The following is a 20,868-nucleotide window of genomic DNA, read 5'->3' as shown; positions in this document are numbered from 1 at the left end:
CAAAAAATTCTAGCTCTTTTTGTAGATGTCTCATAGACCTGTTCGATATATATATTTTGAGCTAAGACAAGAAGCTCTCAGATGCTATAAAATTATTTATAGGTTGTTAGGAAAAAAATGGAATTTATGACGTGAGAAGGTAAAAATTCATGTTTTTTTTTGCTTTTTTGATGAAAATGATTGTTTTCAATAAATTATTTTTATACTTTTTGGGCATTGTAAAAATTTAAAAATGGTTTTATTCTTAAAAAGAAATACTTGGCTTTTAAATTGCATGATTTTTTTTGTAAGGAGATTTGAACCAAGAGTTCAATATTTTTTTTGTTGTGGTAGAGTAAAACTGAACAATTTCATACTCATATAAAAAAGAAAAACTTAACTTTGGTTCTTACAGAAGTCCTCCGTTCACCAATTGTTTGTTAAAATTTCATCAAATTTAAATTGAAAATCCAAAACAAAATATATGTAAATCTTCATTTCAAGCTTATTTACCTAAACAACTTCTTGAGGGAGGTTTCTTGTCTATGTACATAGTTTCGTCTGATTGGATGATTTTATCTTCCAATGAAACAAAGTCACCTCTCACATTTCGTTCCGCTTTGATGATCTTGTAAAAGTTGAAAGAAATTAAATTTCAAACCAAACGAGAGTAAACATTCATTTGGAATTGGGATGTGATGGAGAATGGTTGGATTTCTTTCAGCAAACAAAAAAAAAAAAAACATTTTTTTTTTTCAAGTAGTAAATTATATTTTATTTTTCATTCATTATAAACATTTTAAAATAGTTTAAAATATTACAAATCTCAGTTCGATTTTTAATTATTTATTTTTTGTTAATCATTTGTTTATTTATTTAACCATAAAATATATAAAAAAAAAAAACTGCACTTTTTTTTAACACTAAACAAGATGATATCAAATAAAATATCTAAAGATTATGCTATTATACTATATTTTATAAAATAATAATAAAAAATCAAGTCCAAATAAAATTAAACAAAAAAAAAAAATAATAAAAGAAATAACTAAACTAAGTTTGGTCGAGAAAATAAACAAAATACTTGCAAAATTTACAGACAAAAATGTTTAATATTTTGTATTCTTTAGATAGGATAAAATGAAATAATAAATTTAAATTAAAAAAAAAAAGTGTTCAGTTGGCCCAAAAATTAAATACAAAAAAACACACCTTTATGCATTTTAAAAAGAATTAAAAATATTAAGTAACAAAATACATCTTATATTTTGAAATAATATTATATTTAAGAAAAAAAAAAAAAAAAAAAAACAAAAATAATAATAAATTAATTAAATTATAAACTAATTTGCTCGTATTGTCCGATTTTTATTCATATTGGTTAGCATCAGTGAAATGTATGAAGTTAATAGATCATCCATTTTATAGCCAAGTGACGTTTCGCACAGTAATTTCGAGCCTCGAACTAGATTACCTATTGTCATATGGAAATAGGTGTTGCCAGATGACCAATTCGAGATGCGTGTAAATGGATGTGTTACAAGAATGTCCTATAATTGAAGAAAGTTTAAAAATTGAGGTAAAGGGTGGGCAAACTTTAGTTGTTTTGTTTTTATATTTACCTTAGTTATGGGATTTATTAAACTAACACCATGCTTATTTATTGCTATTAAAAGCATTTCTGGATAATTTGGTTCTGTTGTTTGTTTAACTTCGAAAAATGCCGATCCAAATGTTGGCCATCTAAAAAGAGTTACAAAAATTTAAGTGTTAGTCTAGAAATATAATATTTTGAATGTTTGAAATAAGAACTTCAAAAATTGAATAACAGCAATTTTATTGTTTTTTTTTTTTATTTTAAGATTTTTTTTTTTCATGGGTCAATTAATAATTTCTTAAGAATGGCATAACTTTTTCTTAGAACATTCAGCCTTTTCTTTCAGATCATTTAATTTCAAAATAAATCAACGTGACGAGTGATAAAAAGAAAGCTTTAACTTAACTGCGGCTGGTTATCAGAATAATATGAGAGGCTAACAGATCTGCTTGGATGTTTTGATTATTCAACAAAATTTTCAAAGCCACTATTAGAATATAAAAGATACAAAAACTAGTATCGTGGAGGTTAAAAAAATGTATTCGCGATTCAAACTTGAATTAAAAAAAAAAGAAGAAAAAGTTCCAAAAATGAACCTCAACCAGACAAATTAGTTAATATACATGGAGAACTCACTGACTCATTCCATAAGAGTCGCAATAAAATGCATTTTAAGTTCGAGTACATACCATCATGAAAAATTTGCAAGAATATTGCATTAGTGAGGTTATATGAAGGAAACGAGCCTAATAAAAAGATATCGACTCTTTTTTGCATTTAGCATTTATGGAAATTTTTCTATGCTGAATTTTAGTAGTAAATCGAAAAATTTAAGGGTCTCTATGGCGTATGCGTAACATTTTTTTTCTCCATATAAAAATTTCTAATCTTAAAGATGTTCAAAACTGGTCGGAGAAAGTTTGAAATGTAAAAATCGTTTAGCAAGACATGAATACTTTATTTACTAATACGTAAATCGGCAGTTTGATTTTTATTCTAATTAAATTTCGTATTCATACAATTAAAGTAATCTTTAAGTTTCTGTTAGCAACAAAAAATAAAATGCACGACTGGGGCCGCACGTACTTGCTCTTATGATAAAAGTAGCTTTTATGTCAAAGATTTTAAAAAAAAATATTTTGAATTAGTTAAAATTTGATTTTTTTAAGGAATTTCATAAGAAATGCAAAAATACGAAATTATTTTTTTTTTAGTTTTTCTTACGCCATATTTTTGTTACTCGTGTTTTTTTGACAAAAACAAAAAACGCAATTAGCTACATATATTAAAATCACTTAAAGCATTATGTATGTCAAATTTAGTCTAGAAAATTGTAATAACTCATTAACGGTGTACGGGAAGAGACGACATCAAAGATTAAAAAAAATGTAAAGTCATATTTCCATTATCCGTAGTTTTTGAGAAAAACTAAAAATGCAGTTACGTTAGATTTACTTATAACATTACTTGGGTAAAATTTAATCGAAATCGTTAGAGTCATTTACGAGAAAATTGCAATAACTCCATTAAGATGTACGGGAAGAGCCGACATCCGCGATTTAAAAAAGAGTTAATGTCATATTTTCACTATCCGCATTTTTTGAGAAAAACTAAAAACGCAGTTATGTTAGAACTGCAAACAGCATTACGTATGTTAAATTTAATCAAAATCGTTAGAGCTGTTTTCGAGAAAGTTGCAAGAACTCCAAAACTTTGTATGGGAGGTATACGTTTAAAGCGAGATATTAAAAAACAAAAAAAAAACCAACCTTGGAAATTACAAAAAAATCATCTGTACCAAATTTCAAGAAAATCCCTCAACCCGTTTAGGCTGCAGCTTCATGTACAGCTTTTTGTGACGACACACCGACGCACCGACGCACAGACCGACGGACGTCATGACGAAAACCACTTTTTCGGACTTCTCCATCATCGTAATGTTAGTTTTGATTAAAACTTCGAATTATTTTTCTACACGAAACCAATACTTGCCCTATTGAGCAAGTAATTAGTACGAAGAGAATAACATACATAAACATATGTTATGTACATAAGTAAGCGGAGTAGGATGTGGTAGGACTTTTTTTTAATAAATATTACTTTGAACAAACATGCAAATGCATTTTTAAACACTTTTACTTGCGATATGAGGGTACTATTGCGATATGGATACAATAGGGCAGTTACGATTAAAGAGAATACCAAAAAATGGATAGTCAAAAACCATGAAAAATCAGCAAAATTACCAGTTTTTCAAAAATTGTTTTTAATTTAGGGATAATTAATACGTAATTTTTTAATATTTATTCAAAAATTACTATTCTTAAGCTTTAAAATGCAGTTTCAAACAAAAAGATATCTTCAATATAGACGCAAAACTATAGTAACATGAAAATGACGTTTTGCAAAAGTTCAAATGCGGGTAGCGGGGAAACCACGCAACTTAAAATTAAATCATCATGGATTTGCTGCTATACAGTCCTAGAGAACATCCCTACAAAATTTGAGCGAAATCTAAAATGAGACATCAATTCCGATTGAACACTTTCATACGGAATGACAGTAAACGGTCCTTAAAAATTGTTGTAAATCGAGAGTGGTGAAATTTTTTTTTACTTTCTTATTATTTGACCTTTTAATAATGCAGCCCTATACTCGTTTTACAGATTTATCGACTTTCCATGGATTCCGAGGTATAAATTTTACTCCACTATATCATAATTTCATTTCGAGAAAAACGTAATTTTTTTTTTTAAAACTATGTACATACTGGCAGTATACATTACACACGTTCTAAACGAAATACTCGACCTTATCACGAATTCTATTCGCATCGCCATTGCCACGAAATGAATACTTTCCCTACAAAAGGTAAAAACATTTTTTTAAACCGCTTTCAACGGTCATAGAACGGGTTTCTTATTTTTGAATTTATTGAAAACAGCTGACCCGATTTCCATGACGCGTTCAATTTACCGTATATCAAAAAAATATTCCAAAATTTTCAAAAAAAAAATGTTTGGATTTTTTTGAAAAAGTTAATTTTTTTTCGAAAATCAATGTTTTGAAAACGGTGTTGTTGAATTTTTTTAAATTCGTTTTTAAGTGTTGGTTAACATTTTCTTGTTAGGAATTTTAACACATAAATACGAAATTATTTTTATAAGAAACGCTCTAACGATTTTCAATTTGTTTTTTTTTCTTAACTTAATATTCTTAAACTTTTCAAAAATTGATGTTTTTTAAATCGAAAAATTTTTTACTTTATCAAAACGAACAAAATCAATTCTTTATTGTTTTTTTTTGTGATATCATCAAAATTGAATCAGAACCACGAAAAATAAAATCAGGATATAATTGGTTAGATATTTTATTTTGAAAAAAAAAAAACAATTTTTAGGTATGCTCACAGAAAAAAATTACAGAAATGGAGAATTTGGGACAAGACGCGTGAAAGCTATACCTTGATGAGTTTATTCGAAGAAATGAAAAAAAAGACAATGAGAGGATTTTAGGGGATTTTGGGGGACTTTAAACCTGCTATAAAGAATGAAATTCCACATCACTACCAATTTATTAAAATTCATGAACAAATTTTTCCTGGACTCCCTATATGGTTTTATGTATCTACGAATTCTTTGAATGTGATACTCGTATACTTTTCTCAAAAATATTTTTTTCACTGTTTTCTAGGTTATTCATTTCAACCTTTTTGTTTTAGGGCCAATTTATTGAGCCTCCATTAAATTTTGAAATTTATCGCTTTAGTTAACGGCCTCGTTAAACTATTGTCGCCTTTAAGTATACATCATTAAAAATTCATTTAATTCACTCTTCTTTAGTTAAAGTCCTTACTTTTAATGGAAACTTTAAATTTAAAACTCTGTTAAAAATATCCTAGGGATTTTTTATTTTGTTTGAAAAATAATCTGTCAAAAGCTACAATTTTGTCAAATCAAATAGATTTGAATTGGAAGAAAAACCAAAAAACGCCAGAAAATGCAAGAGATTAACGATATACCAGTGGTAACCAAAGAATGCTACAACCTACAATTAAAACCATGAGAAGAAGAAGGAGTTAAGTGAAATTTTTAATTTTTTCCATCGGTGTCAAATAACAACTTAAATTTAAGTGTTATCGGCATTCATCTCGTGTCATTGGTTTAGAAGTAAGCTTTATATCTCTTCTTCTCATGGCTTCAATTGCAATGTTATGTATGTTATGTATGTATTATGCAGCATCTCAAAAATGATTAGTTTTGAAGTGGAGAATATAATCTAGTAGATCTAGTATTATCTGTGCGAAGTAGACAAGAAATGCATTAATTTCTTTGAATTTTGTTCTTTTTTATGGTACAAATGCATGTGTGTATACCTACAAAAAATTCTAGTCTGGACTTTTTTCATAATTGTGATGTTTTTTTAATAATTCTTTAGCTCATTTGACATTTTTCAAATAAAATAATAATTCAAATAAAAAAAATAAATGAAATGACATTTGACACTAATGGAGAGTGAATAAATAGAAATTCTGTTTAAAACCTCCATTAGCTCTAAAAATCCCTCTTAAAAGGTCGAATTTGGTGTTTTAACTAAAACTACTTTTAAATTTAATGCTCAATTAGTTAATGATGCCAAACTTCAAAAAAATCCTTAAAAGAGACTGAATTAAACGAAATTGGTTTTTAATTTTAAAATTCCCTTTTTTAATGGCGATTTAAGTTTAATGGAGAGTCAATAAATTGGGCCTTAGTTCAAAAAATCTAGTTGATCAGAATCGTATTCAGCTTTGAGAGACTTAAAAAGACAAGAAAAGTGTTTGTCTGAAAAGTTTTGGCATATGGAGCATTTTCTTAGCAAGCAACTGAATAATGTAGCAAAATGCGAACCTTTTACTTAAATTATTCCTCAAATAAGGTTCATCTCTCAATCAAAAAAAGAATTGACAATGATAAAGTCTGTTTTATAAACTATTATAGAACGGGTCACTGTGGCGTATGTGTAACATTTTTTTTATGAAAAAACTTAAACCATTCATATAGAAATAAAACCAATTTTGTTTTTCTCATTTTTAACTGTAAGAGTCAATATCTACATTAGGTCACAAAAAATTGTATCTATAGTAGTTTCGGATTTAACGTTTTCACGCTTTACTTACCTATAAACAATTTTCAAAAACGCCACTTTAGCATCTTCAGAACTCATGCCTCCATCTTGATTGTATGAAGCAACAATTGCTCTTTTCCATTCGTTTGAGCTTTGCATTTTTGTTATATCTGACGGCACAAGTTCTCGAAGCATTTGTCTACAGAACAAAAAAAAAATACAATTAATTTACATTTTGTTAGAAATTTTAGGCAAATTTTTACTTACGGTATCGCTTGTAACTCTTGCTTATTCTCTCCAAATCTCACTCGATAAACCAACGCTGCCAATTTGGCCGCCTCTTCCCTCGAACACTTATGATAACCACGCAATAGCTTTGGCAATTCCTGATGATAATGAAATATCAAATCGGCATTTCTATCCTTCCCTGGCACCGTGTTAGTCCATAATTTCTTCATAAAGAACACTTGATAAGTAAACTGCGGATTCGAACCATCTCTAATTGGCCTAGCTTTCTTAATCCAATCCGTCAGATGGCGAACAAAATCAAAAAAGAAATCACCTTCTGGCACCGATATCACCTTGTCGGCAATTTTCACAAACAAACTAAATCCTTCGCTGGTTCTTAGTGTCAATCGTTGTGATATATTGTGGCAGAAGTCTTTGGCGCGTGTCGATGAATCAACTTCAAAAGCTTCATCAGTATCATCGGGAAAATAGACTTTATGGAAGATCTGTGTGGTTTTGTGCTGTATTGCTTCGACTTCAACTTGATGTGGTGGATACTTCCGCTGACCGTTTCGGATAGTCTTCTGAAGTCGATGCATTGAGTCCTGAGAAATGGGATGACGTCGCGAACGGAGGAATATTAGAAGTTCCTTGAGGAGACTCTGACTACAGGCAAATAAACCTGTCGCAAGCCACATTAGTTCCCAACCACGATCTTCTGACGTCCTATTACGATTGTCTGTTAGCTGTTTCATAATTTGGCAGTAAATCTCGTCACGCAAAATTTCATGTTTCAACGGAGCATCAAATATATGATCGGTGATCTCATTGCCCATTCGAGGACGTTTTGACGGAAGATCACCCATGTATTTTAGAATCGCAGCAAATGCGAAACAAGCTTCTTCAGCAAGTTCTTCTTTGCTTTGTAACTTTCTCAAAAGTGGCAACTTGATGGGTTCTCGAGAATAACGCCAGATTTCTTCACTACCTCGTTTCGAACCTAGAGTCAAGGTTTTAGACATTGTTCGTTTTGGTGGAAGACGGAAATGATCTAAGGCATACTCCATGAGAGTATGAGGTCTATCACGAGGATCAGTTACACCATTCGAAACCATACTCAAACGACGACCATGATGTGCTTCTTCAACATTGAACAGAGCTAAAATATCTGGCGGTGGTTTGCTAAGTGTCGGTAGAACATAAACCGTTTCGGCGGGGAAATCTCCTCGCTCTTGACTACGATCACAACGACCGATACACCAACCATTATTTAGAACTGCATCACCAGTTGACTCATCTTCGAGTATTATCAAATCACCCTTGAGGAATGATAAGAATGACGAACCATCTTGAGGAGCACGGTAATCTTGTATAGCGATCACATAACGAGATCTGGAATGAATAATAGAAGTCTTAAAGGAGTCTTTTAAAATAATGACTTTTGATTTTACCTCTTCTTTAGTCCGTCCAAGAAATACACAACTAAATCTCGGATATCTTCAGCATTTGGACTTTGGAAGGTAAACTCCTCCCCTCGAACTGTAGACAAGCTAAAAGTTTGTGTAAAGACTTTGTTCGTTTTTTGACTTGAGACCGCTGTTATCTCGGGGAATGACAGTTCTAGGAGAACTTGTTCCTGATCATCAACTACGTAGACACCAGTCCAGTTAACTGCTATGATGACGTCATTCTTCGGGAGATTCGGACCAGAGTTCCTAAAAGAATGTTAGAGGTAAAAATAAATTGCGTTATACGGAAAAATTGTCATAATTTGTGTCATTCTGTTATCAAATTTTCGTTCTACTACAAAGAATGGATACAAAATGGCTGAAATAAGGACAGTTTATCAGCCTTCTGATGATAGCTGTACGATTGCCATTAAAAACTGTTTGATTGCTGGTGTAACGTTTTTGATGACAGCGTTAGCTGAACGATTTCAAGTGAAAACAGTTTGATTGATGGCGTTACGTTTTTGATGGCTATTAGCTATAAAATTGCTAGTGAAAAATTGTTTGGTTGCTGGCGTAATGTTTTTGATGCCAGCGTTACGTGTTTGATGCCAGCGTTAGCTGTACGATTACCAGTGAAAACTGTTTGATTGCTGGAGTAACGTTTTTGATGCCAGCAAAAACTGTTTGATTGCTGGAGTAACGTTTTTGATGCCAGCGTTAGCTATACGATTGCCAGTGAAAACAGTTTGATTGAAGGCGTTACGTGTTTGATGCCAGCGTAAGCTGTACGAAAACTGTTTGATTGATGGCGTTTTTGATGTCAGCAAAAACTGTTTGATTGCTGGCGTAACGTTTTTGATGTCAGCGTTAGCTGAAAGATTGCCAGTGAAAACTTTTTGATTGATGGCGTAACGTTTTTGATGTCAGCGTTAGCTGTACGAAAACTGTTTGATTGATGGCGTAATGCAATGCAAAATGCAGTGCGCAAAGCAGAGCAAAAAAACTTGCCGGCACATGTGGATGCCTATAAATTTTCTAAAAACGTTACATGTAAACGCACGATTAATAAATTTCTCAAATGTTACGTGTAAGACCCCGATAAATAAGACATTAGAATTTGAAAAAAATCTTACCTATAAGCCTCATAGAACCTCGAGAACAGCAACGGCCATTTATACTTTGCATAACTCACAATATCTTCTTTAATCTTCAACGACCCGACTTTCTCCTTAACATAATAGCTTTTCTTGTACGCTTGCAGCACTAAAGCAGCCCATCGATCAATAGCCTTTTCTACACCTGTCAGGCAAAAATCTGGTATAAAATTTGGTAGAAGAGTAAATAATCTCTCCATTGACATATCTGTCCCGTATTCAATAAAATACTGTTGTGCGGCTATCATTGCCAAATCATCTTCCTTGTCACATCGATATTCGCCAAATTTAACACCACGTACAACTTGTTGATAAATCAAATTAGTCGCCACCTGATCGTTTGTTGGATCATGCCAGGGTGCAAAAATCTCTTTGCGGAAGAACAACCGCCAGGGGGCGTTCCTTTCTTGAGCTCCTTGTTCTTTAGCATATTGCTCACATTGTGAAATAGCATCCATAACATGATCACCACCTGATCCCAGCGATGAAACTTTATCAAACAAAGCTATATACAATGAGAATCCAAATTGATCCATCAAAGTAATTTTATCCGAAAGCTGATTGCAAAGCTCCCGAGCTGTTGTTGCCGAATCGGCCAACAGTGTTTTAGTATTGCCATCCATAAAAGTGATCGGTAACATGATGGGTTTCTTCGATTTGGTCGCTTGAAGTTCCAACCACGACGGAGGCTGATTGCGAGTTCCATTATTGAAGGTTCTCTTCAGTCTTTCTTCACAATATGGTGCGTATCCTGGAGGACCTTCTCGAATAAATGCTCGCAAATAATTGACAAACTTCTCCGACGGAGCAAAACAACCAACGCAAAGTGACAGAAGAATCCATCCACGAGCGTGAGATGATTTCGATGGATTATTGCTAAGTTGTTTGCAAATTTGACAGTAAATTTCATCTCGCAACTCAGCTCTTAAAATACCATGACCAATGATGAAATGTAGTTTTTCCAAATTAGATGTGGGTCTTGACTCTAGCCATGATTGGTAGCTATCGGCTGTGTATTCTTCGTCTTGTAAACGTCGACGTACATCTTCACCAAGTTTGTTCTTTCGCTTAAGTGTCAGAGAAACTAACTTGTGGCGAATAGATCGAGGCTTTTGTTTTAAGAAAGCTTCAGGATCTAAGCCCATTAATTGAGCTTCTTGGAATTCCTAAAATGAAGATCAAGATTAAAGCTTTTTCTGAAAGACCTTAACGTGATGGGAACTATCGAATGATTTGAACTATCGATAGTTAGTAACTGAATGATTTGAACTATCGAATAGTTCATTCATTCATTCATTTATTCATTCAAATAAAAACTATCGAATAAAACTATCGAATAAAAACTATCGAATAAACTATCGAATAAAAAAAAATATTCAAATAAAAATCCATCTTATAAAAAAATTATTTGAATAAAAAACTATCGAATGAAAAAAACTATTCTTATGAAAAAACTATCGAATAAAAAAAACTGTTCGAATGAAAAAACTATTCGAATGAAAATGGTAACTTAATGAATGAGAAAACTATCGTATAAAAAAACTATTTGAATAAAAAAACTATCGAATGAAAAAAACTATTCTTATGAAAAAACTATCGAATAAAAAAAACTGTTCGAATGAAAAAACTATTCGAATGAAAATGGTAACTAAATGAATGAGAAAACTATCGTATAAAAAAACTATTTGAATAAAAAAACTATTGAATGAAAAAAACTATTCGTATGAAAAAACTATCGAATAAAAAAACTGTTCGAATGAAAAAACTATTCGAATGAAAATGGTAACTTAATGAATGAGAAAACTATCGTATAAAAAAACTATTTGAATAAAAAAACTATGGAATGAAAAAAACTATTCGTAAGAAAAAACTATCGAATAAAAAAACTGTTCGAATGAAAAAACTATCAAAAAAAAAACTATCGAATAAAAAATTATCGAATGAAAAAACTATTCGAATGAAAATGGTAACTAAATAATTGAGAAAACTATCGTATAAAAAAACTGTTTGAATAAAAAAACTATTGAATGAAAAAAACTATTCGTATGAAAAAACTATCGAATAAAAAAACTGTTCGAATGAAAAAACTATCGAAAAAAAACTATCGAATGAAAAAACTATCGAATGAAAAAACTATCGAATGAAAATGCCAACTAAATGAATGAATGAATGATTTAAAACTATCGAATGAATGAATATTTTACAACTATCGAAAGTTTGATAGTTTTTATTCTATTTTTCCCATCACTAATTAACATATTAATGAATACATACCTTACTCCTAATGAAATTTCGCCCTAAAGTAGCAGTAACCTTTGACATTACAGAAGTGTTATCCCTGTCCATTGTATGATATCTAGGCTCTGGAAGATCACCTGTAAATCGAAGAATAGTGATCCACAAAGCTTGTGCAGCCAATTGGTCTCCTTGTGTGTGAAGAGGAAGCAGAGGATGTTTCAGAGGTTTCCTCGAATACTGATGATTAGTGTTGCCTTGGAAATATGTTGCAGCGAATTTGATGAACTTGAACTCGGATAAGTCTTCTTCGTCTTCAGAAACATGCATTGGAGTGATAATATCCTGAAAATAAAAAAAAACCTCAAAATCCATCCCACTTCTGATTTGTAACCAAAAGACTCACATCATTATTAAGGTGATTGCCATGTGGAAGATCTTGAAACACCGAAGTCTCCCGTCCCCCATGAGGTGTTGGTGCTTCACTACTTGAATCCGGAAGAAAATCAAACATTGCTTCCACTAATTTCCCATCATCAACTGGTTCATCCTGTTTCCTTGCAGCATCATTAATAATATTCTTCTTCACTTCAACTCTTCGCCTCTCTTCCATTTCCACTTCCATTTCATGACGTTCCAGCTCCTTAAGCCTTTCCCGATAATGTTGTTCAGCAATTTCTTTTGCATGTTTATTACCTTGATGCTTCAATTTTTGTTCTTCCAACTTTCGAAGATGCAAAACCTCTGCAAATTGCTTATACTCTCCTTTAAGTTTTCTATACTTCCTCATTGCAATCATCCGACGGACATAAGATTGTATTGTAATGATTGCCCACATTTTATGTCCGTATTCCCGACGAACCAAAAACCCACGACAGTGACACTGTAGGCCGGTAACTCGAGCTCGAAGCTGTCGAAAACGATGACTCAACACTCGAGATCTTATGAGTGCCTGCAAACGCATATACCCTTGCACCATAAGCTTATAGCGTTTACGTTGAGCATAACCTTTCCAGTGTTTCTGGATCATTATAGCGGCATATCTCATTCTCAAGAAACGCCTCCGATAAACCCAACCTCTTATCGTTCGCTGTAAGATCAGAATCTTCCGTGTCAAAACTCGATCACGTTCTTGTTCCAAAAACAAATCATGTGCGTCTTTTAGAAATACCTTCGTGTGTCCCAGTTGATAATCCGATTTCCCCAAGACTATTGAACATATCCGCATCGTAGCTCTTTGACAGTCTGTTCGATGAGCTGGCGGAACCCCGGGTATCAAAAAACGGTAACGTTCCACAAACTCTCTAAATCCATGACGAATCGGATAACCAGCTCGCCGAATTCTTATCGTCTCCATCATTCCCGAATATCTCAACTGCCTGCAGCATAAACCTCTATCAAAAAGCATCGGTTTCTTAACCTCATTCGGCTTAATGCACCGTATGAAAAATGGCTGACACGAGCTCAAAGTCTTCATTAGAGCATCTAAGCTCTTTTTAAATTGCGTCGACAAAGTGGGTGTTCGTTTGCGTGTTTCAGCACCCATATCAATGTCATTGGCGAAAATCTGCCTTAGGAACTTATTCGAAGACTGACTTACTAAATGCAATAAATCCGGACTAAAAGTGTCCCGATTTTTTTCGAGGAATCCTCGTGTATCGTAAAATACCACTCCAGCAAAGTGATTCAATCCGAAGCTTGTATTTATATCGGACTTGGGTTTCAAATAGTTTTTGTGCGTGCCATGGGTTTTGTGCAATTTAGCTAACATCGTTTGATCTGTACCTTTGGGAAAACGTGCTTCCTCATCGACCAGAGCCATGATATTTAACTGCTTGATGGCAATCAAGTCCAAGGCATCTTGATTGTCGACAAATTCAATGTGCTGCCAATTGATAGCTTCATGATTGTATTCCTCTTGTTCTAACTTAAATATATGTTGGACGAAAAATTGTTGCAAATTTTCATTGGCATAGTTAATGCAAAATTGCTCAAAGCTATTTTGATCGAAATTTTCAAAGCCAAAAATATCTAATACGCCGATAGCATTGCGGGATGTGGCTCGGGGTTTGTAAATTGCTGCGTTTATTTTTTTTACTATATGAACAAATAGACGGCCGTATATGCCTTTGACAAAAGCGTCTCGTACATCGACAGATTGATCTCTAGATAATGTAGATACTACGGTTTCACCATGAGCAAAAAGTGTTCTCCTAGTTAGGGCATCTATTAGTGGGTTAATGGGTAGACCTAGGAGGGAAGCGACACGTTCGACGTTAATGTGTTCGGGAATTTCTGTGGCATCTAAATTATCGACAACTGTGGCTTTGTATTTTATATTGCCACAGTGAAGGAGTGCGGCTAGGAGTTTGATTATTTCCCAAATTTCATTGTCGGAAAAGAGGAGGACTTTCATGGCGGATCGAATGTCAGAGAATTCGGCTGTGTCATCACGTCCTTCGCATGTTATGCAATTACCACCAGTTAAGTACCTAGAAGATTAAATGGAATTTTTAGGTCATTTAAGAGCAAGTGGAGTGATGTGAAGATAAAAAGGAAAATTCATTGCTTGGGTGACTTTTGACTCAGAAATCAAACATGTGTGAAACCTAAAAAAATCATTTTTCTTGAAAAAAAAAAATCGAAAAATCTAACTTTTCTTTCTTCCATCACCCTTAAATCCATTTTTTTATATGACATACTATAATAAATTTTATATCATATCAAAGGTTATTATTTAAGCTTTGATATGATGCTTCAATCATACATATTTGCAGGACATTTAGAAATTTTTTTAAAGCCAACCTTGACTAGCCACCAAATTGATGGCTAGCGATCGCCAATTGTGATCGCGTGGTTTTTGAGTTATTGAATTTTTTGTACCCACACGACTTGAAACGTGTACTGTACACTAACACGCTTCTACAAGATAGTTTTCTGTAACTATACAAAATAGTTACTTTTAACTATTTTGCTTTAACATTATAATAGTTATTTCTAACTATAAACATTAAACCTAATATAGTTTAAAATGACTATTTTAATAGTTACGTAGTTACTACGGCATAGCCAATTTTAACTATTTTAAAAGTTATTTTTAACTATTTTGTTTTGCCTGTGACTATTATAATAGTCATTTTTAACTATTTCGTAACTATTTTCTGTCAAAAAAATAGTTATACGTCAAATTTCGTTGAATTCTATAAAGTGACTGTGCAAATAGTTACAAAATAACTATTTTTTTCCCTTAGTGTAGCTTCAAATTTTTTTATTTTTCAATTTTAACTATTTTAATAGTTATTTTTAACTATTTTGTTTTGGCTGTGACTATTATAATAGTCATTTTAAACTATTTTGTAACTATTTTCTGTCAAAAAATAGTTATTCGCCAAATTTCGTTAAATTCTATAAAGTGCCTATGCAAATAGTTACAAAATAACTATTTTTTCCCCTGAGTGTAGCTTCAAATTTTATTTTTTTTTTTTTGTTTTTCAAAATTCCGCTTAAATAAGACTGAAGGAGGAAAACTGTAGCTAATTAAGTGCTAATTTCTTGCGAAAAAAAAAATAATTTTATAGCTCCAAAAAGTCATTTTTAATTTTAATTTTAAGTTTAAAAAATGCACTTCCGGTTTGAAAGGCCAGTGGAGACATTTTGAAAAAATAACTTTTTTAGTTTTTTTTTTCCATTTTAAAACAAAATTTTGATGCAATCCCTGATTTTGTAGCTCTAAGTGAGACAATTCTCCTCCCTTTTGCATTATGTGACAGATTTGAAACATTTTATCCTAACCGCCAGACACCTTTTCTTTTGGAGGTCGTCTAGGAGATCTACTACAAAAATAACGGAACCTAATATTTTTTTAAATACACTGCGAATTATTTTAAAACATTAAATTTTCTATATGGATATGTATTCTTTATGTTTATATAATTAAATTCCTCTTCACAAAAAATCCACAAAAAAGAAGTTTTTTTTGAACTTACAACTAGATATAACCTCTTAATCGGAAGACTTGAACCGTTTGCGATATTTCACTCAGTTATGTATTTTACTGAAAGTCTGAATGGTTTAGTGAATATTGTCGCCCGCCACAAAAACCAAAACCGCGAATCTGCATTTTCAATTTAATGCATCATTTTACTTGTTATCGGTATGATAACCTTTGAACCCTATTATTTGCATACAAAAATAATGCTTTAAAATTGTTCACTTGCTGCAAAATTTAAAAAAAAACTATTTTTAATACTTTTAAATTTAATTTTTTTTTAAATTTTATTTTTTAATTGTATCAATAAATTTAATAAAATAACAATAAAAAATAAATAAAACAACAATTGTCATCTATCAGAAAATTCTGACAGTTTTACAACCTTTTTATATACAAATAAATTATTACCAATCTATCAATCAAAATAGTTCAAAATAAAAAAATACAACCTGCTGCTTAGATAAAATACATATAATATCCCATATATTTTTTTATTTTATTGTAATACAATAACAAAATATATCAATTACAGTTCAACAAAATAAAATAAAAATATGTAGGTACCATAGCAGAATTGCTGCTTCATTGAAAATAATTGCAAAAGCAGATGAATAGACTATTAGGCTTACACAGCTTTCAATTTTAACTGACAAAAATGAAATTAAAAAGAAAAATAATAAAAAAGCCGCTACCCTACCGCATACTTGAAAATAATTGAATGATGTGATGCTTAACTTAATCATCTGTATAAACCACATTGTCATTACCTCATCTTTTTTACAATCATGGTAATTATACTATAAATGAAAGGTGAATTTAAGTTGAAGGTAGTAAAGCTTTGTGTTTTTTTCGCTTGTTTTAAGCATGAAAATAATTATGTCAAACACATAATAACCAAACAAGGCTATTATGTCAAATGTTATACAACATTAGGTAATGTAACATAATTTTTTTTCAGTACCTAGCGGTTTTTGATGATGTTAAGCCACCACGAAAGTTATCATTTTTGTTTACAAATGCAACGGTGTAAACTCTAGATAAACCTGGTAAAATGATAAATATGGAAAACTAGCTGTCAAACCCATACCTACAAAATTCTGACACATTTACCACTTTACCAAGTTTACAAAGAGTTTACACCGTTTCATTTTATTTTATTAAAAAATAGAATAGAAGTAGAAGATAATAGCCCTATTCCATTGGAGGTGGTAGTTTACTCGTGAGAAGAAATCTAGTACAACAACTACACATTCCTATCTCCTCGAGTAGAAGATCATGTGTTAATTCTAGTACAAGATCTGCTCATGAGTAAACTACCACCTCCAATGGAACGGGGCTAATAGTTGAAAATTGTTACAATAGCCCTGTTCCATTGGAGGTGGTAGTTTACTCGTGAGTAGAAATCTAGTACAACAACTACACATTCCTATCTCCTCGAGTAGAAGATCATGTTTTAATTCTAGTACTAGATCTGCTCATGAGTAAACTACCACCTCCATTGGAACGGGGCTAATAAAACAAAAATACTAGAACTTCCTTAGTGCACATTCAGCGAAATCGAACAAACCTAGAAATTTTTATTTTGAAGTGAGCTGTCAAAATGCAACCTATCATGCAACGTACCCCTTTCCTTTCCCATCCGTCAACTTCAAGGGGTTGATTGCCGCAACGCACTCAAAATTTCTATTTTAGCGGCCATTTTGAAACTTTCAAATGTTTTTTTATTGCTAAGTCAATTTTCATTTGACGCTCTGTTTGATACTTCCAAAAAATTTAAATTGGTAAATTTAATCTCTCAAGCAATTTGGCATGCAAGTCTCCAACAAACAATTTTGTTTCTATAAAACTATATAGAAGGTCTTAAACTCTCGTAAGGTTTTACAGAAACAAAACACTATTGATTTCAAAAGTCTGAAGTGCTAAGTACTTTCCGACCGGAATCCAATAGATTTAATTTAAAAAAAAAACCTTTACATTTACAATTAAACACACTTATTAAAGTTATTGGAACATGATCATGTCTAACGCAAGCAATATTTTAACACCACACTGAGGGAAAAGCCACCATAAAATAACGTATAGAATCAAGGAAAACCACATTGATTTAACTATTATTCGGAATTATTTTGCGTTGAAGATGAACATTTTTAAATCAACGTGGAAAAAGGGTTAATTTTTGATGGTTTCGTATCTTAAAGTCACATAAATCAAAGTAGTTCATCTTTGAAACCAAGACGTTTCAACTTTGATTTATTTTTTCCCTCAGTGCATTGTTTTCATAAAAAAAATGGGTTATAACGTCAATAAAACTTACCTATAATCAGCAGAAACACCCAAATCCAGTCGTCGTTTTTCATCTGCTGACAATCCAGCCAATATACAATAAAATATATGATAATTACGTTCACTATGATTTTGTGAGACTATTCGAGATTTTTCTAATAAATATTGTTCTATTTTAGCACCCTCTATGACACCATTTCCACTAAAATGTATATCTATATATTTTCCAAACCTAAAAAAAAAAAATCAGAAATGTCAAAATAACTCCTATAACACTCCTATAATATAATCAAACAAACCTTGATGAATTATCATTGCGAACAGTCTTAGCATTACCAAAAGCTTCCAATATTGGATTAGCTTCTAATATCTGTTGTTCAATCCATGAATGTTTACCACTTATTGCTGCTAAATATTGTAATATCAGCTTAGTACTTTCAGTCTTGCCAGCTCCCGATTCACCCGATATAACAATACATTGATCTTGACGAAAGCGTTTCATATGAGCGTAGGCATTGTCGCCAATAGCGAATATATGTGGCGGTAGTTCACCGATTTTACGTTCTTTGTAGAGTTTTATTTGTTCACCCGTGTAGATTGGTAGAATTTGGTAAGGATTCACAGCTACTAGAATAGAACCTGTGTAGGTCTACAAAAACCAACAAAAAAAATACTCATGAAAACGATCAATTTATTTTAGTTTCTGAGGAAAATAACTTACGTATATTAAATTTTCCTTATAACGAATTAATAGATTCCTTAGGATACCAGCTTCATGAAGATCTCCTAATGATATCATATCCTCCACACCCTGTACCGATGACGCATGCATCGCCTTGATGCGTCTCTCGGGCGCCAGCCATACTTCATCTCCATCATCGTCACGCACCTGAATGCGACGTCCCTCTGCTGAGATAACACGAGCTCCAATGGCTACATCGAATTCCCTGCCCGATACGGGTTCGATCCAGATGTAGTCACCCTGTAAACAGAAAATCCACCAAGTAAATAATTATGCAAATATTACATTGATATGTGGTTACAAAATCATGTAATTTAAGAGCTCCTCTTCACAGGTGGCAGATTAAATGGGTCATAATTCTACGAGTTTGTGTAGTTACATAATTTCGTATATCGAAACTCAAAGTTATGGATAATAAGTTCGATTGTTTTGAACAACTATATCTTTGAGATTTATCTATACGAACTATCTATCTCTTCTCGACAGTATTACACCTGTTAATTTTTTGTTTGTTTGTTTTTGTTCGGAAGACATAGACCGGTGATCATAAGGCGTGGTGTTACATGTGTTCCGAAGCACAGAATGTTGCAATCGGAATAAAAAAAAATATTCATTCAGAAATGTATCTTTCTATTCAGAAAATATAAATGCAAATGGGAGCGAACGGATGTTTTAGTTACGCTCAGGTGCGTCATAAAAGATTGCTGTCCCAAGAGGGTTAATAATATACCAATCAAGGGAGTATTATTTTTAACGTTGAGTTACTGAATGGGTGTGGTACTGGAAGTGACATTTTATTTGTCAAATCAAAGAGTTTAAGAATATAATAACAAAAAAGGTACATTCACTTCGCATAATCACTTGAGTAATGGCACGAAACGAAGCAAACTTAACCTCTTTCGTTAAGTTTCGTTCAATATCTGTTTTCGCAAGAAAAGTCCTCCTTAACTTTTGTGCCCTTGTGTTGTTTCCTTTACCATTAATACTGTTAATCGCAAATATAAAATAAACTTTTATAACAAATGACAAATGTCGTATGTACTTTATATAATTTTTAGCCGTTTGACGTTTGTTTATTTTTAAACGGAATGTCATATTAGTTTTCTTTTTACTTTCGAACTCCTACTCATATACATGCGTTAGAAGTAATATATATCATTGATAAGAACTTTTAAAAAAATCTAATGGGTAAACAAACGGAATTTATTTGTTATTGACAAAAAAATAAACAAACAGTCCTAATGTGTACGTGTCAAATAGAAATTGACACAATGTAGGCATGTTCCAATAATTATACTCGTGAATTGTACGCGCTAAAAGAAGTATAACTTCAAAAAAATTCAAATTCTAATCCTCATAAGGGGAAAATGATCATCTAGCTCTAAAATTTTACTTACGTTACATAACGTAAAAATCAAGATAAGAACAACTAAACGGATAAAATAGGGTAAACAATGACTTGTACTTTTTTTTTTCTTTCAATTTGAGAGATTGAATCTTTGTCATGACGGCACGCATAGTTTATTTATCTTCGTGAAAGAGTTTGAAAAAAAAACAAAAAAAATTACAGTGAGTATAATAGAAAGGATGAGACATGGGAATAAAGTGATCTTTTGAATTCTTGGAAAACATTTTTCATGTTAAAGAAAATAATAATAAAAATAATGTTGAATGTGGGTGATGAATGGTGCAATTAATTGGGTTTAGGAAAACAGTTGTAGGTCAGAGAAGATGATTTATTGAATTTACCGCCTATATGTGAGGAAAGTGGAAAACACAATAATTATTATGCTACTGAACCGTGAAAATATTTGTTGTATTGTATTTATACGTTCTTATAGGTCGTTTTGGAGAAATAAAATTTGATAACAAAACAAACTGTTTTTTTCCATCGATCCTTTTTGAATCTCTTTTATGAGAAGGATTTATACAGATTTTGACATACGCTACAATTTTGACAAATGCAAAACGTCAAACCAAACAATAATTTTCTATTGACCCAGTTCATGTTGGCCTCACTCCACACAAATCATTGTAACTTTTCTGTGTTGATTTCTCACTTGCTCTTGATGGTGAGAAAAAGATAGCCAAAAGAGGCAGGA

At 32.0% G+C, this 20,868-nt stretch overlaps 1 protein-coding gene across 2 annotated transcripts in view; it reads right to left on the bottom strand.

Annotated features, from left to right (window-relative positions):
• Nucleotides 1-872: 872 nt before the first annotated feature.
• The window catches only part of LOC129917013 (myosin-VIIa), a 37,997-nt gene continuing 18,001 nt past the window's right edge, over nucleotides 873-20,868 (bottom strand). For both annotated transcript variants that reach the window (XM_055997315.1, XM_055997316.1), the window contains exons 3-13: nucleotides 18,746-19,006; nucleotides 18,324-18,673; nucleotides 18,056-18,256; nucleotides 12,157-14,242; nucleotides 11,790-12,095; nucleotides 9,495-10,681; nucleotides 8,362-8,625; nucleotides 6,950-8,302; nucleotides 6,735-6,881; nucleotides 1,602-1,722; nucleotides 873-1,529 (exon numbers count right to left, since the gene is read on the bottom strand). In XM_055997315.1, coding sequence (XP_055853290.1) covers nucleotides 1,323-1,529; nucleotides 1,602-1,722; nucleotides 6,735-6,881; nucleotides 6,950-8,302; nucleotides 8,362-8,625; nucleotides 9,495-10,681; nucleotides 11,790-12,095; nucleotides 12,157-14,242; nucleotides 18,056-18,256; nucleotides 18,324-18,673; nucleotides 18,746-19,006 — 6,483 coding nt within the window. In that variant the 3' untranslated portion in view covers nucleotides 873-1,322. The remainder of the gene's footprint in view (nucleotides 1,530-1,601; nucleotides 1,723-6,734; nucleotides 6,882-6,949; nucleotides 8,303-8,361; nucleotides 8,626-9,494; nucleotides 10,682-11,789; nucleotides 12,096-12,156; nucleotides 14,243-18,055; nucleotides 18,257-18,323; nucleotides 18,674-18,745; nucleotides 19,007-20,868) is intronic.

This window comes from Episyrphus balteatus, chromosome 3 (assembly GCF_945859705.1).
Source record: "Episyrphus balteatus chromosome 3, idEpiBalt1.1, whole genome shotgun sequence".
In the NCBI taxonomy this organism is placed as follows: Eukaryota; Metazoa; Arthropoda; class Insecta; order Diptera; family Syrphidae; genus Episyrphus; species Episyrphus balteatus.
This window is presented reverse-complemented; position numbering and strand designations above follow the sequence as displayed.